General features: G+C 43.5%; 1 protein-coding gene across 2 annotated transcripts in view; it reads right to left on the minus strand.

The window, feature by feature from the left end:
• The window catches only part of chd7 (chromodomain helicase DNA binding protein 7), a 346350-nt gene that overhangs the window by 127773 nt on the left and 202727 nt on the right, over window positions 1-15850 (minus strand). For both annotated transcript variants that reach the window (XM_070891933.1, XM_070891925.1), the window contains exons 7-9: window positions 15212-15267; window positions 10685-10802; window positions 1767-1853 (exon numbers count right to left, since the gene is read on the minus strand). In XM_070891933.1, coding sequence (XP_070748034.1) covers window positions 1767-1853; window positions 10685-10802; window positions 15212-15267 — 261 coding nt within the window. The remainder of the gene's footprint in view (window positions 1-1766; window positions 1854-10684; window positions 10803-15211; window positions 15268-15850) is intronic.

Raw genomic sequence — 15850 nt, forward strand, 5'->3', positions numbered from 1 at the left:
TTTCTTACTTGGTCACATAGCTTGGCATAGTGTAAACAAGGGTTCCAGAATAAATGACTGTTGAACTCTAATAATTGCTCTTTTAGCGTTTTGTCCTTTTACGACTGTTTCGATATGATAGCCTAGTCATCTATCCATAGGGATTGAATGATTGAATAAATTAAAGTTTCGAGATTGATTTCACAGTTCTGGTATGAGTTTTTGTTTGAAAATTACATTTCTCAATCATATTTCTCAGCAGAAGTGCCTTTTTCAGGAAACCACATTGCAATGTAGCTGCTCTCAACTCTATAATGTACCTTTCTGATCTCAGTTTTCAATCTTATTTGCATGTACTAGTGATTTTAAGTTTCTCTCAAGTTTTAACTTCATGCCAGTTATGCGCTCATTCATGAAATTTTATATTTGCATTTCTTTGTATACAAGGTACTTGCTAATTTTGCTTATTTGTGTATCTATATACAATATCCCCATTGTTTTAGCAATATAACAGTTTAGAATTTATTTTCCCCTGAATTCCTCCCACTACTTATCCTGAAGGCAACATATTGTGCTCCACAACAACCTCTAGCACCTTGCCCGAGTGCCGATTCTTCATGCCTGATCATGGATATCAAAGTGAGTCAATCACAGCTCCACCAGATCATTGCTACTTTTGGCCCCCGCATCTGCACTTCTAACCAAACTCACTGGATAGCAATCAGAGGCAGCAAACCTGTCCAATTTTTTTCCCATCCCTAGAAATGAGGGCATTGAAGCCAAATGTAACAAACCTACTCTTTGTCCAGGTGAAATCATCTGAATTCAGCACAAGTGACTAAACACAAGATCTTCCTGTTCTATATGGAGCTAATGTTAAACCATGTGGTGTAGTTATCCACTGAACAAGGTGGGTAAAATTAAACAAAAGTTTCCCAAATGTCACAATTGTGAATTTTTTTCAATAATACAGTATTTCATAATGCAATGCTCCTTTAATGTAACATTTATAGAATGATCTCCATACATCAAATTATCAGAAGCTCTGGTTATGCTGTATTTTAAACTCAACAGCTCAAGACATACAATTGTCTTAATTTATTAAGTGTAGCAGTTTGGGTTATCGAATTGTTACTGGAAAACAGGCTGCCATTCGCACAACTCAAGTAGTCAACCCAAACTATGGATGCTGAATGACTGGCCATCACATTTACAGGATGAATTTGAATAATACTTCAATACATGAGTGCTTCCACAATCAGCAGAATCTTAAGAATGGCGTATGACTAAAATTGATGAAAGAACCACCAATGTACAGGAAGCCAAAATAAGTATCAGTGTTCAATTTCTGAATAGGATGGTAGCTAGGAATTATTCTCATCTAAGCCATCTAAGGATTTTAAAGATGCTGAAGTGGGAACTATGAGAAGAACAGAAGTAATGAATTTAAATTTAATTTTTGGGATGGTGGAAGAGGAGGTTATTCAAAATTGGCCATGGCTCAAAAACATTAAAAAATTTAAGTCAAAACAATTGCTATTTGTACTTTAGTACCTCTTTATTAATTCAATATTTATTTCACCCTACTTATTCGGTAAATTGCCTCCTTATTCCACAGCTGCTATTTCAATTAAACTCCATAAATTGTACCCCATACAAAATCACTTAATAACTGGACAATGAAACATGCATAAAGTGATATTGTATCTGACATTTTGAAGTACCTTTAATTCTAGTTTTCTCACAAAATAAGCAGCTCACAAAGCACAGAGAAAAATATTTCTTACCTCTCCACTATCTTTATCAATGCTATGTGAAACATCAAGTATCCGATCGACTTCTACATAATCTGGATTAAAAGGCTCATCTTCAACCTGCAAAAAAATTGGGGGGAACAAAAAGCACAGTTGACCTCTTGCTTCTCATTATGCTATTGCCATTAGGTTTCAACAGTTAGGGTGCTGCGAACATATTAATTAAACTGCTACAATTCAGAGGGACCACTCCCCATGAGGAAATAAATTCCTCAGGCTTTATTAACCAGCCCCCTTCATTACTGTGTGAAACCTTCCAAACACAGAATGTGAAGAATATTTTAAATGGTGTGAAATTACAACTCACTAATGAGCAAGATTTAAGAAGTTATGCATTTGACTATTCGGCATTCTTTAAAAAGCAATGAGAAATCAATGTCACTAACATCAAATCCAAAAGAACTCGTAATTGATTATACGACTGGAAATGTTAGAGTTAATGGTTTAAATATCACTACATAGAAAAGAGTTAATGGTTTAAATATCACTACATAGAAAATAATTTTCACATCTGAAATTAATTCCAAGTCTAATGCCTCCGTTAAATTTCATAATGAAGCTTATAAAAATTACTTGTAACAGGAAACGGAGGAAGGCGTCATAAAAAGTATAATTACTGCGACTAACGATACAGATAGTAACTATGACAAAAGCATGAGCATAAAATACAATAGATAGTTAATGAGCAGGCTTCCCGAACTGTACGAAAGTCTTTGTGGGCAGTTTTCTTCGAGGTCAGCAGTGATCGCCATCACTTCACCGCTGACCGCAAATTTCAGGCCCATATATTTTTCTTAACCCAAAATGATACAACACAATCACACTATGAATAGAGGGAAGAACTTCAAATCATTTTATGGAAACCAACCCAGTGAAAAACAAAAAACAATGTTGCACCCTTTCAAAAATATTAGCTAGTCCAGAGTATTATTAAAAACTTCATAACAGCGCCTGCTCCGACAGCAAATAGTCACTCCTGATTAGTCACGCATAACAATACAGCTTTTCACATTGTGCTTCACAAATATAAGCATTTTCATTGTTTATTCAATAGTGTGAATACTTGCAACAAGACAAAATTGAAGAAACGATGGCGCAGAATTTGCTGATCTCGAAGAAATCTGTCCACAAAGATCTTGAGATCTGTGGCCAAAACTTTAGGTTTCTCGACGTTAAATTGATTGTAGCACTGTCAAAAGGGTATCCCGAGTACAGAGCAGTAGTGATGTCACCAAACTGTCTAAGCAGCCAGTCACATTGAAGAATTCTCACCCGACAGCAAACCAGAAAATAAAAAGAACTGATTCAATGTATTTATTTTTAAATTTGGCTGTGTCTATTTGCAACACCAGATTTCTGATAGGTGTGTCTTGTTCTCAACAGGAACCAAACAGTTTGTCTGGAATGTGCAATTTGATCCTGCCTACTGTCGACAACCCTGCAATGTGTAATTTGATCCACTCTTGCCAGTGAGCCTACAGAAAGTGGAAGTATAGCTAGCTTTATGAAGATCCTGTTACTTAGTATTCTGCGATTGTAATTTATAGTTGTCCTTGGCTGGTAAAGTAAAAGACCCTAGACTCTAATTCGTGGGTTAGTTAACATTTTGGAGTTATGTATTTTTTCTTTCTGGAAGTGATAAAAATTCTTCAATTCTGGAATGAAGGTTCCGTGCATGTGGAGTCTCTGTGCATCATCATCATAGGAGATCCCTCAAACGAGGATGACTTGCTTCCACAAGAGTTCACAGATGTTTCAATGAAGGACCTGATGTTCCAGTCTTGAACTCCAATTGAAGGGGTGGAAGATGCCTGTGCATAGATTTTTTTTAACGTGTGGTGACTGTTGCACATCAGCCACCACACGGGTGTGACAGAGCTAGATCTTTATCCAGTGGCAAGGGTTAACCAGGACGACTGGAGACCTGCTCTGCCGCACAGACTTAGTGCGCACACATATCACAGTGTGGGCTGGCCCGTGCTGCCCCTGGGCCCTCGGCTCTTCTGGGCCCCATATCCTCATACGCCGCACCTTTGCCCACATACCCATTTGTATCTATTTGTGCCGTCAACTCATCTATTTTGTTACGAATGTTACGTGATACCACTAGGCCATTATTGTCTCTGTGCGTGTCCAACCTCTGACACACCAGCAAGTACAAAATGGGGAAAAGCCATTCACCTACTCAGTGTGGGTCCATCCGGTTGAAAGAATGTGATCCACGTCTTGAGAGGGGAGAACGGGATCTGTCTTCCCATCTAGATCACATTCTACACCCATCCCCACTGTTCCCTCCGTGCTCTTATGCAATGCCCCCCCCAACCATTGACCTTCCCACCTCGTTCCCAAGCTCCCACCCCCCGGATCCACGGAGCTCCTCGTCCCCGCCCCCCCCACACCCCAAGCTCCTCCTCTTCCCTCCCCACCGAGCTCCTCCTCCTCCCTCCCCCCGCGCTCCTCCTCCTCTCCCCCCGCCCCCTCGCTCCTCCTCCCCCTCGCTCCTCCTCCTCTCTTCGCCCCCCCCCACGAGCTCCTCCTCCTCCTCCCTCCCCCCCACAGAGCTCCTCCTCCTCCTCACCCCGCCCACCGAGCTCCTCCTCCTCCCCCGCCCACCGAGCTCCTCCTCCTCCTCCCCCCGCCCACCGAGCTCCTCCTCTCCCCCCCGCCCACCGAGCTCCTCCTCCTCCTCCCCCCGCCCACCGAGCTCCTCCTCCTCTGCCCACCGAGCTCCTTCTCCTCCTCCCCCCGCTTTAGAGCTCCTCCTCCTCCCCCCGCCCACCGAGCTCCTCCTCCCCCCCCCCCGCCCACCTCCTCCCCCCGCCCACCGAGCTCCTCCTCCTCCTCACCCTGCCCACCGAGCTCCTCCTCCTCCTCACCCCGCCCACCGAGCTCCTCCTCCTCCTCACCCTGCCCACCGAGCTCCTCCTCCTCACCCCGCCCACCGAGCTCCTCCTGAGCTCCCCCCCCACCGAAATATCAAACTTTAAAATATTTTGGTTTTAAAAATCCAGTAATTTTTTTTATCAATATGCCGTCAAAACCTCAGTTACACCTTCCAACAAGGCTTAATTTTTAATGGGGTGTTTAACATGCGTAATTAGATCGGAAAAACTCAGTTTTCATCAGTTCAACTGATTTCACTGGTTGCCGGCTATTAGGAGTTCCACAGTGGAGCAGGAAATGACTGACCGCAATTTCAGGATTTCCGCGTTTAGCTATGCATCCGTTACATCCTGAAGTTAGTCAGTTTCAGAGGGGTAATTACGGCAAATGCTAACAGTTCGCTGTCATTATCCCTGCAAAATCTGGGCCGATGTAACTAGGATTGAATAGACCCCAGAAACTTGTCCATTCTGATCGGTTTATTCACAAAATGACCAATTATGTTTGACAGAAAGATTCAGATATATACAATCACAGTAACATATCTTTTTCTCTACACTTTTTTTTTTTGCTATAACTTGGCACACTCCAGGCTATGCTTCCCGCCACCAGCAGTCATCGCTATTGTTATAGAAGCATACAGGGACAGTGGCAAAGTGTACTCTTATGTGGAGAAGAGTAAAACCAGAACACTGGTACCATTACTAAATATGCAATAGAAATACATTTAATAAAGGCGATCTGATATCATGCATGAAACCTGGAGACGGCACAGATAGCAAGCTCACAAGATTGCTGTAACTTTTGCAATACAACTTGTATTTATGTAATGCCCTTAAAGTAGAAAAACTCCCCAAGGTGCCAAGGTGCGTCACAGAAGTGCAGAAAAACATCTGAACTGAAGGAGATAGAAGAGAGGTGGGCCAAAAAGATTGGGCAGGGTCTTAAAGGAAGAGAGGTGGAGAAGTTTAGGGAAGGACAGTGTTTTGACTGAGCTGATGTTGATAGAGGGCGGAGGATAGGTGGTCGGTGAGGGGATTATTGGAACAAATGAGTCTGAAGGTGATAACGGCATGAATGAGTAGTTCAGCAGCAGATGGGCTGAGTTAGGGACAGAGGTGGTCGATATTATGGGAATATGCAGCCTTTGTGAAGATGATGATATGAGGTTAAGATATGGGGTCGAATAGGACACCGAGGTTACAAACAGTTTGATTTAACCAGAGACAGTGGCTGGAGATGGGGATAGAATCGGTGGCAAGGATACGAAGTATGTGACATGGGCCTAAGCCGACAACTTCGGGCTTCTGAATATTTAACGCCAGAAAACTGCGGCTCATCAAAGACGATGTCAAGACAAATAATCTGACGACACAGAGGCAGTGGAGGGGTCACGACAGGTGGTGCAGTGATAGAACTGGATGTTGTCTGCGTACACGGGGAACCTGACTCCGTGTCTTTGGATGACATCGGCAAGAAGTAGCAAGTAGATGAGGAAAAGAAGAGGGCCAAGGAAAAATCCTTGGAGGGACTCCAAAGGTAACAAACAGGTAGTCACAGAGGATGTTCATTTATGACTTTGATTAGGGTTGTTTCAGTGCTATGACAGACAGAAACCTGATTAGATACACTGAAGTTGTGGGAAAAATGGGAGGCATGAACACATTGAAGAACTTATTGATTCAATCTGTACTCAAGATGGGAGGGAAAGATGGAGTGGATTGCACATTACTGCTGCATCGTGTGTTACACATCCACATTTTCACTTTCCAAGGTGAGTCACATTCCTGCCACTGGGAGGATAGGGGGAAGGAACAAGGAGGCGCTCAGGCAGGGGGAGGGAGGAAGAGGGGGGGGAGGGAGGAAATGGGGGGGGGGGGGAAGAGGGAGGGAGGGGAGGGGCAGGCGGAGGGAGGGAGGGAGGGGAGGGGCAGGCGGAGGGAGGGAGGGAGGGAGGGGAGGGGCAGGCGGAGGGAGGGAGGGAGGGGAGGGGCAGGCGGAGGGAGGGAGGGAGGAGAGGGGCAGGCGGAGGGAGGGAGGGAGGAGAGGGGCAGGCGGAGGGAGGGAGGAGAGGGGCAGGCAGAGGGAGGGAGGGAGGAGAGGGGCAGGCAGAGGGAAGGAGGGAGGAGAGGGGCAGGCAGAGGGAGGGAGGGAGGAGAGGGGCAGGCAGAGGGAGGGAGGGAGGAGAGGGGCAGGCAGAGGGAGGGAGGGAGGAGAGGGGCAGGCAGAGGGAGGGAGGGAGGAGAGGGGCAGGCAGAGGGAGGGAGGGAGGAGAGGGGCAGGCAGAGGGAGGGAGGGAGGAGAGGGGCAGGCAGAGGGAGGGAGGAGAGGGGCAGGCAGAGGGAGGGAGGGAGGAGAGGGGCAGGCAGAGGGAGGGAGGAGAGGGGCAAGCAGAGGGAGGGAGGGAGATGATGACTTACACCCATGGGTTTTATAAGAGGTGGCTAGATTCTGGAAAGATCGCGGTGGATTGGAAGGTAGCAAATATAACCCTACTATTCAAAAAAGGAGACACAAAACAGAGAGCTAAAGGCCAGTTAGTCTGACATCATGAGTAGGGAAAATGCTAGAATCCACTCTTAAAGGACGTGGTAACAAGGCAATTGGAAAATTGCACTAAGATTAGGCAGAGTCAACATGGTTTTATGAAAGATTTATCACAGATGATTTCTCTATTGGAGTTTTTTTTGAGGGTGTAACTAGCAGGGTAGATAAGAGGGAACCAGTGAATGCAGTATATTTGGATTTTCAGAAGGCATTCAATCCGGTTTCACATAAGAGATTGTTAGTCAAGATTTGGGCTAATGGCACATGGGTAATATATTAGCATGGATTGAAGATTGATTAATGGACAGAAAAGAGTATGAATAAATGGGTCATACTCAACATGGCAGGGAGTGCCGCAAGGATCAGTGCTCGAGTCTCAGCTATTTACAGACTAGATCAGTGACATAGATGAGGGGACAGAGTATAATGTATCCAAGTTTGCTGACAATACAAAGCTATATGTAGGTGTGAAAGTAAGCTATGAGGAGGACGTAAAGAGGCTGCAAAGGGATATAGACTGGTTAAGTGTTTGGGCAAGACGGTTGCAGAGTGTATAATATGGGAAAATGGGAAATTATCCCCTTTGTTAGGAAGATTGGAAAGGCAGAATATTTTTTCAATGGTGAGAGACAAGTAAATGTTGGTATGCAGAGGGTCTTTGTACATGCAAGCAATTAGGAAAGCAAATTGTATGTTAACCTTTATTGCAAGGGGATTAGAATATAAAACTAAGGAACTCTTGCTGTAATTATACAGAGCTTTGGCGCAATCACACCTGGAGTACGTTGTACAGTTTTGGTCTCCTTACTTGCCTTGGACGGGGTGCAGTGAAGGTCCAATGGATTGAATCCTTGGATGAGAGGAAGAGAGATGGAGTAGAATGGGCCTATATTCTCTGGAGTTTAGAAGAATGAGAGGTGATCTCATTCAAACATATAAAATTCTTGAGCGTTTGACAGGATAGATGCAGAGAAGTTGTTTCCTCTGGCTGGAGAGTCTCAAACTGGGGTCAGACTCAGAAAAATGGGTTGGGCATTTAGGACTGAGATGAGGAGAAATGTCTTCACTCAGAGGGTTGTGAATCTTCGGAATTTGCCATCCAACAGGGCTGCGGATGCTTAGTCGATAAGTATATTGAAGACTGAGAGTGATAGATTTTTTAGGCATTAGGGGATATGGGGATGGGGCAAGAAAGTGGAGTTGATGTAGAAGTTTAGCCATGATCTTACTGATTGGTGGAGCGGACTCGAATGGCTGCATAGGCTACCTTAATTTTTTTGTTCTGATGAGAGAGGGAGGGAGGAGAGAGGCAGGCAGAGGGAGCGGGAGAGAGAGAGACAAACAGAGAGAAGGAATGAGAGACAGAGGGAAGGTACAAGTGATCGCACGAGAGCGCAAATGTGGACACGTGAACAAAGGGCAAGTAAAACAAACGGAAGATAATAGACAACAGATGGAGAGAAGATGTAACAAACTTACTTAAAGAGGCAGGGGAAATATGTGAAGAGAAAAAGATTAGTGAAGACAAACGTAGGTCCCTTGCAGTCAGAATCAGGTGAATTTATAATGGGGAACAAAGAAATGGCAGACCAATTGAACAAATACTTTGGCTCTGTCTTCACGAAGGAAGACACAAATAACCTTCCGGAAATACTAGGGGACAGAGGGTCTAGCGAGAAGGAGGAACTGAAGGAAAGCCTTATTAGTCAGGAAACTGTGTTAGGGAAATTGATGGGATTGAAGGCTAATAAATCCCCAGGGCCTGATAGGCTGGATCCCAGAGTACTTAAGGAAGTGGCCCTAGAAATAGTGGATGCATTGGTGGTCATTTTCCAACAGTCTATCGACTCTGGATTAGTTCCTATGGACTGGAGGGTAGCTAATGTAACACCACTTTTTAAAAAAGGACGGAGAGAGAAAACGGGGAATTATCGACCGGTTAGCCTGACATCAGTAGTGGGGAAAATATTGGAATCAATTATTAAAGATGAAACAGCAGCGCATTTGGAAAGCAGTGATAGGGAAATCATGCTTGACAAATCTTCTAGAATTTTTTTGAGGATGTAACTAGTAGAGTGGACAAGGGAGAACCAGTGGATGTGGTGTATTTCGACTCTCAAAAGGCTTTGACAAGGTTCCACACAAGAGATTGGTGTGCAAAATTAAAGCACATGGTATTGGGAATAATGTATTGACGTGGATAGAGAACAGACAGGAAGCAGAGAGTCAGGATAAACGGGTCCTTTTCAGAATGGCAGACAGTGACTAATGGGGTGCCGCAGGGCTCAGTGCTGGGACCCCAGTTATTTACAATATACATCAATGATTTGGATGAAGGAATTGAGAGCAATATCTCCAAGTTTGCAGATGACACTAAGCTGGGTGGCGATGCGAGCTGTGAGGAGGATGCTAAGAGGCTGCAGGGTGACTTGGACAGGTTAGATGAATGGGCAAATGCATGGCAGATGCAGTATAATGTGGATAAATGCGAGGTTATCCACTTTGGTGGCAAAAACACGAAGGCAGAATATTATCTGAATGGCGGCAGATTAGGAAAAAGGGAGGTGCAACGAGACCTGGGTGTCATGGTACATCAGTCATTGAAGGTTGGCATGCAGGTACAGCAGGCGGTGAAGAAGGCAAATGGCATGTTGGCCTTCATAGCTAGGGGATTTGAGTATAGGAGCAGGAAGGTCTTGCTGCAGCTGTACTGGGCCTTGGTAAGGCCTCACCTGGAATATTTTCAGTTTTGGTCTCCTAATCTGAGGAAGGACATCCTTGCTATTGAGGGAGTGCAGCGAAGGTTCACCAGACTGATTCCCGGCATACTGACGAGGAGAGATTGGATCGACTGGGCCTGTATTCACTGGAGTTTAGATGAATGAGAGGGGATCTCATAGAAACACACAAAATTCTGACGGGACTGGACAGGTTAGATGCAGGAAGAATATTCCCGATGTTGGGGGAGTCTAGAACCAGGGGTTACAGTCCAAGGATAAGGGGTAAGCCATTTAAGACTGAGATGAGGAGAAACTTCTTCACTCAGAGTTGTTAGCCTGTGGAATTCTCTTCCGCAGAGCACTGTTGATGCCAGTTCGTTAGATATATTCAAGAGGGAGTTGGATATGGCCCTTAAGGCTAAAGAGATGAAGGGGTATGGAGAGAAAGCAGGAAAGGGGTACTGAGATGAATGATCAGCCATGATCTTATTGAATGGTGGTGCAGACTCGAAGGGCCGAATGGCCTACTCCTGCATCTATTTTCTATGTTTCTATATTTCTAAATAAATAGAAAATTAGGGATAAAGATACTGACAAAGAAAAATGTATGAGTGAGTGAATGGAAGACAACGAACTTAAGAATGGAGAAGTTAAAAATAAGAGTTTTATAAAAATGTTTAATCTCTGAGCAACACCATGGTAGATCAACTGATCTTCTATAAAAATGGAGCAATTGCTGACCTCAGTGAGAAATTTATTCATTTGTGCCTGCTTTGCTTTGAAGCGTTTAATCTTCTGATGAATTCTCTTGTCCTTTGCCAGCTGCTCCACTGTGGTCCACTGACAATGAAGGTAAGAACTGAACAGAGGGGGGGAAAAAAACTAGGATTGAATGAGTCCATATAACCAAGCAAAACTATGAAATATTCCATTACTACATATTATACATTTATAAATTGATGCTAGAAGCAATAACAGCTGAATTGTACTATCCTGTGGTGGGAGAATGTTTTAATTCCTCTAGAATGTATTAGAATAAAAGGGTACAGAAATACACATTCATACGTGCCTAATCATATTAATGCAAAGCCTCAAAGTCTTCACAGAAGGAATTATTTTTCAGAACGCCATGACGAGTTATGTAGTCAAAGGCAAATAAACAAAAAAAAGGAAAATACCGGTTCTCCATTAAGGGGCTTTCAATCACAAAACAGGGGGAATAACCTAATATACGGTAGTTGCCAACCTGTTATTCATAAGGGAGGGAATGAGTCGAGTTACAGGATGGCTGGTGCTAGTGGACTAAGGCGGGCAAGCCGCGCTACTGACGCCAAGCTGGAGACCCTCATGCAAGGTGTCGAGGGCAGGAGGAGACGGATTTATCCCGACGAGGTGTACGCAATGCATGGAGCGAGATTGCAGAGGAGGTTTCAGGCACCTCCATTCAAGACAGGACTCCCACGCAGTGCAGCAAACGCTTCAATTATACCATCCGTCTCATGAAATTTGGCGGAGGAGCGGCGAGAGATTGTGGCGGAGATGTGACAAATGAGAGTACAGGTCCCAGGGGCAGCACGGGCCAGCCCACACTGCGATATGTGTGCGCACTAGGTCCATGTAGCAGAGCAGGTCTCCAGTCGTCCTGGTCAACCCTTGCCACTGGATAAAGGTCTAGCTCTGTCAAACCCATGTGGTGGCTGGTGTGCAACGGTCACCACACGTTAAAAACAATTCATGACAGGCACCTTCCACCCCCTCAATTGGAGCGCAGGACTGGAACATCGGGTCTTTCGTTGAAACACCAGTGAGCTCGTGGAAGCAAGTCATCTCATTCGAGGGACCGCCTATGATGATGATGATTCATAAGTCTGTCAGCATTTAAGGTGGTGGTCAATCTTAAAATTTGGTTAAATTATTGATGTGTTATAATAATGGATCTAATTTCTAGTATTATCGTGAGAAATCTATAACCAACAATTAAAGCTCACTGGCCTCCATGACAAAAAAAAGGTCTCAAGAAAAATGCATCAAAAAACCTGATTCAGGTAGCTGCCAATTCTGAACATGGGTAGTCTGCCTTCAAATAAAACTCAACTAATATCTCTTACAGAAATAATTCCCTGCCCTTTACTTTCAAGTAATCTACTTAGGTGATTGAAAATGGTAAAAATGGCTCTTTCATATTTAGTAATATTAGGATTGCTCTACTCAACAACAACTTGTATTTATATAGCACCTTTAACATAGTAAAACGTCCCAAGGCACTTCACATGAGCGTTACAAGACAAAAAAAAAGACACCAAGCCACACAAGAAATTACAGATGACCAGCTTGGTCAAAGAGCTAGGTTTTAAGGAGGACTTAAAGGAGGAAAGAGAGGTAGAGGCAGAGAGGTTTAGGGAGGGAGTTCCAGAGCTTAGGGCCCAGGGAGCAGTTACAATCAGGGATGCTTAAGAGGGCTGAATTTGAGCAGTGCAGATATCTCGGGGGGGGGGGGGGGAGGGGGAGTGAGGGTGGGGCTGTGAGGCTGAAGGAGATTGCAGAGATAGGGAGGGGCAAGGCCATGGAGGGATTTGTAAACAAGGATGAGAATTTTGAAATCGAGGCGCTGCTTAACCGGGAGCCATGTAAGTCAGTGAGCACAGGGATGATGGGTGAATGGGACTTGGTGCGAGTTTGGACATAGGCAGCTGAATTTTGGATGACCAAGTTTACGTAGGGTAGAATGTGGGAGGCCAGCCAGGAGTGCACTGGAGTATTGAAGTCTAGAAGTACAAAGGCATGGATGAGTGTTTCAGCAACAGATGAGCTGAGGCAGGGGCGGAGACGGGCAATATTACGGAGGTGGAAATAGGCAGTTTTAGTTATGCCGTGAATATGTGGTCGGAAACTCATGTCGGGGTCAAATATGGTTGCAAACAGTCTGGTTCAGCCTCAGACAAATAAATGCTAGGGAGAGGGGATGGAGTCGGTGGCTAGGAACATAGGACGAAGGACAATGGCTACGGTCTTCCCAATATTCAATTGGAGAAAATTTCTGCTCATTCAGTACTGGATATCGGACAAACAGTCTAACAATTTTGAGACCGTGGAGGGGTCAAGAGAAGTGGTGGTGAGGTAGAGCTGGGTGTCATTATTTTACATAGAAGTACCTAAATGCTGTGCAACTTTATTATTCTGCCATTGCATTTCAGCACACTTAATGAAAAGGACACTTTGCACATGTAGACCAACAAATCCTAGGTTTAATATCCGATCTGTGCTGTGTTCGCTAATTGATGGGCAGAATTCTACCTTCAATGCCTTGCCCTTTGATATGAAGCTCAAAACAGTCGGAGGAAGTAGAGGAAGATAACCTGTGGCCAGTAGTGGGCAGCACTGATACCTAGCTCTATGAACTGATGGACATAGATCAGGTGTTCTGGACAGAACCCAGTACAAGTATGGCAGTTCACTGTCACAGCATGAAAGGCAAATTGTCTTCAATTAAAGTTTCTATGATTATATTAGTGCAGATCACAATTACACTAACTTATTGGTTTCCCTAAACTTACTCATATTAGCATCTGAGTGAGCAATCTCAAATATGGTATTGATCTTGGAAGATTTTGGATCACGAGACAGGAGGCCATTATAATATGTGGAAGGCTTGTGGCGTGAAATGTCACGTGGAGAAAAAACAAAAACCATGAGTACTTTAAAGAGTTTTTAAAGCCAGCCATAGATTTTTTTTTATATAAGCAATAACTGGACTTCAAAAGTAATATATTTTCTCAAGCACTTCAAGATATTTGAAAAGATGGCATATAAATGCAAACATTTTAGCTATTTTGCTCAGAAAAACAAGATAAGGAAAACCTCAATTATTCAATGTTAAAAGGAACACTATTTTCCAACTTACCCTTTATATAGCAAGGAAAGGGGTTGTCAAATAGCCAACACCACTATCAAATAATTTGGGAAGGGGTAAGAACTGGGCTAGACACCGTGTTTATCACCTGCTAGACCTATGTTCAAATCCTCCAGGCTTGTAAGCCTCACCCACCTGCCTATTACAGTTTTAGACTGAAGAAAAAGGCAGCCTTACTGGGAAGGGATGTATCTCAGAGCGACATGCACTTCTGCAGTGGTGCATTTGTAGCCCACTGGTGTGACACTGACACATTGTGTGAGTCTGCTACTTGTCTGAACCCCTTTACTTAGGGACCCAAGGAGCTCAACATGAATCAACAACATGCTTCCAAGACAGTGAAAAAGCTCTGAATGGAAACACTTATATAAAAGTTCCCAAGAGCACAAAACACACTGTAGGCAAGTTTAAAAATTACACAATTCACATAATTAAAGACAAAGTACTATAGATGCTGGAAATCTTCCTTCAATTCCTGTCAACTACGGTGGAGCCACTTTACAGCCTTCTGGATGCAACATTGAGTTCAACCATTTCAGATCATAACCATTACTCCCATTCTTTTGAGACACCAGATGCTGGTAATGATTCTGCTGTCATTAAATCACTCCTGCCTTCCACCCTATCACAGATCTTCCCTTTTCTTCTTTCTTCCTCTCCCCTCACCCTTCCCTGCACCTGTACTTGCTTAAAACCTGGAACATTTTCCAGTTCTGAAGAAAGGTCAGACCTGAAATGGTAACTCTGTTTCTCTCTCCATAGATACTGCCTGACCTGCTGAGTACTTCCAACATTTTCTGTTCATATTTAACATATGTTAGAGACCTTATTTTTAATACTAAGACCACTGGTTATTGACAGAAGATGGCAGCTAAAAAGCGTTTTTTTTTGAGTGATTTAATTAATCTCCCTTCTGCTCCTTGTTAATTTTATTGGCATTTGCTGCTGCTATTTTGTTTATTTCCTATCTCTTTGGTACTTATTGATTGGTCTATTTTTGTTATGTGCTCATTGGCATGTTTCCTACCTGTTCATTTGTAATTTGTTGGATGTTTATGAAAATTAAACTGGAGATAATTATAAGAGATACAGAGGTGCAAAACATGCAGTAAGTTTCTCAATTAATGAGGTCGCCACCAAGGCTTTCATGAGAACATTGAGAGGCACACAAATTGAGCCCGAGGGTACTTATCTTTCCACTCAGTACCTCACAAAATCATGCTCAGAGCAGGAACCGTTATGGACTTCACAAGGACATAATTTTCATCAATCTACTTTAATGGTACAGTGTCACTAATGTGGGGAAAGAATACTAATGCAACATTTCAGCTTTAAACTTATGCCATAAATATACTTACTAGTTTTTGTATTTGACAAATAATTCTTCTACTTCCACCTCTTCTCCAGACTCAGTCTGAAATCACAAGCACATTTTAGAATCTGATGTTAACACAAATCATTTGTCACTGTCATTTAAATCTCCAGGCACTTCACTACTATGAAGTGGTTAGAGACACAGTTGTAATGTGCTTAAGTAGAATTAGAAAGAAAAGAACACCAAAAGTTTCCTTTGGCGGGGATTACTTTTTTCCCCTGCAATACCCCTACAAAAAGCTATCAATTCCAACTACTCTGCTTACTGTGTCAACCAACTCATGAATCATTTTATCTCCTCCTTAACCACCAGCTACTCCATTCACAATAACCTGACCTCGACCTGGCTTCCTGCCAAACCCACAGCATTAAGCAGATGCCAAATGTACCATTTCCTGAGGCAGCAGCCAGTTTGCAGCTGCACTACTGGAAGCCACATGTATTATTGTTGGCAATCTTAAAAACTAATCTCAAAAAAAGTGTTACTATTTAACATATAGCCCCTACTTTACTAGCGAAAATTTTATACTCAAACAGAAGCTCATAATCCCAGAATTATGTATTATTGTTGTAGTATAGATACATTTTACATTGATGCATTTTAAGTATATGGCCAGCCATTC

This window comes from Pristiophorus japonicus, chromosome 1, assembly GCF_044704955.1.
Source record: "Pristiophorus japonicus isolate sPriJap1 chromosome 1, sPriJap1.hap1, whole genome shotgun sequence".
Lineage (NCBI taxonomy): Eukaryota > Metazoa > Chordata > Chondrichthyes > Pristiophoridae > Pristiophorus > Pristiophorus japonicus.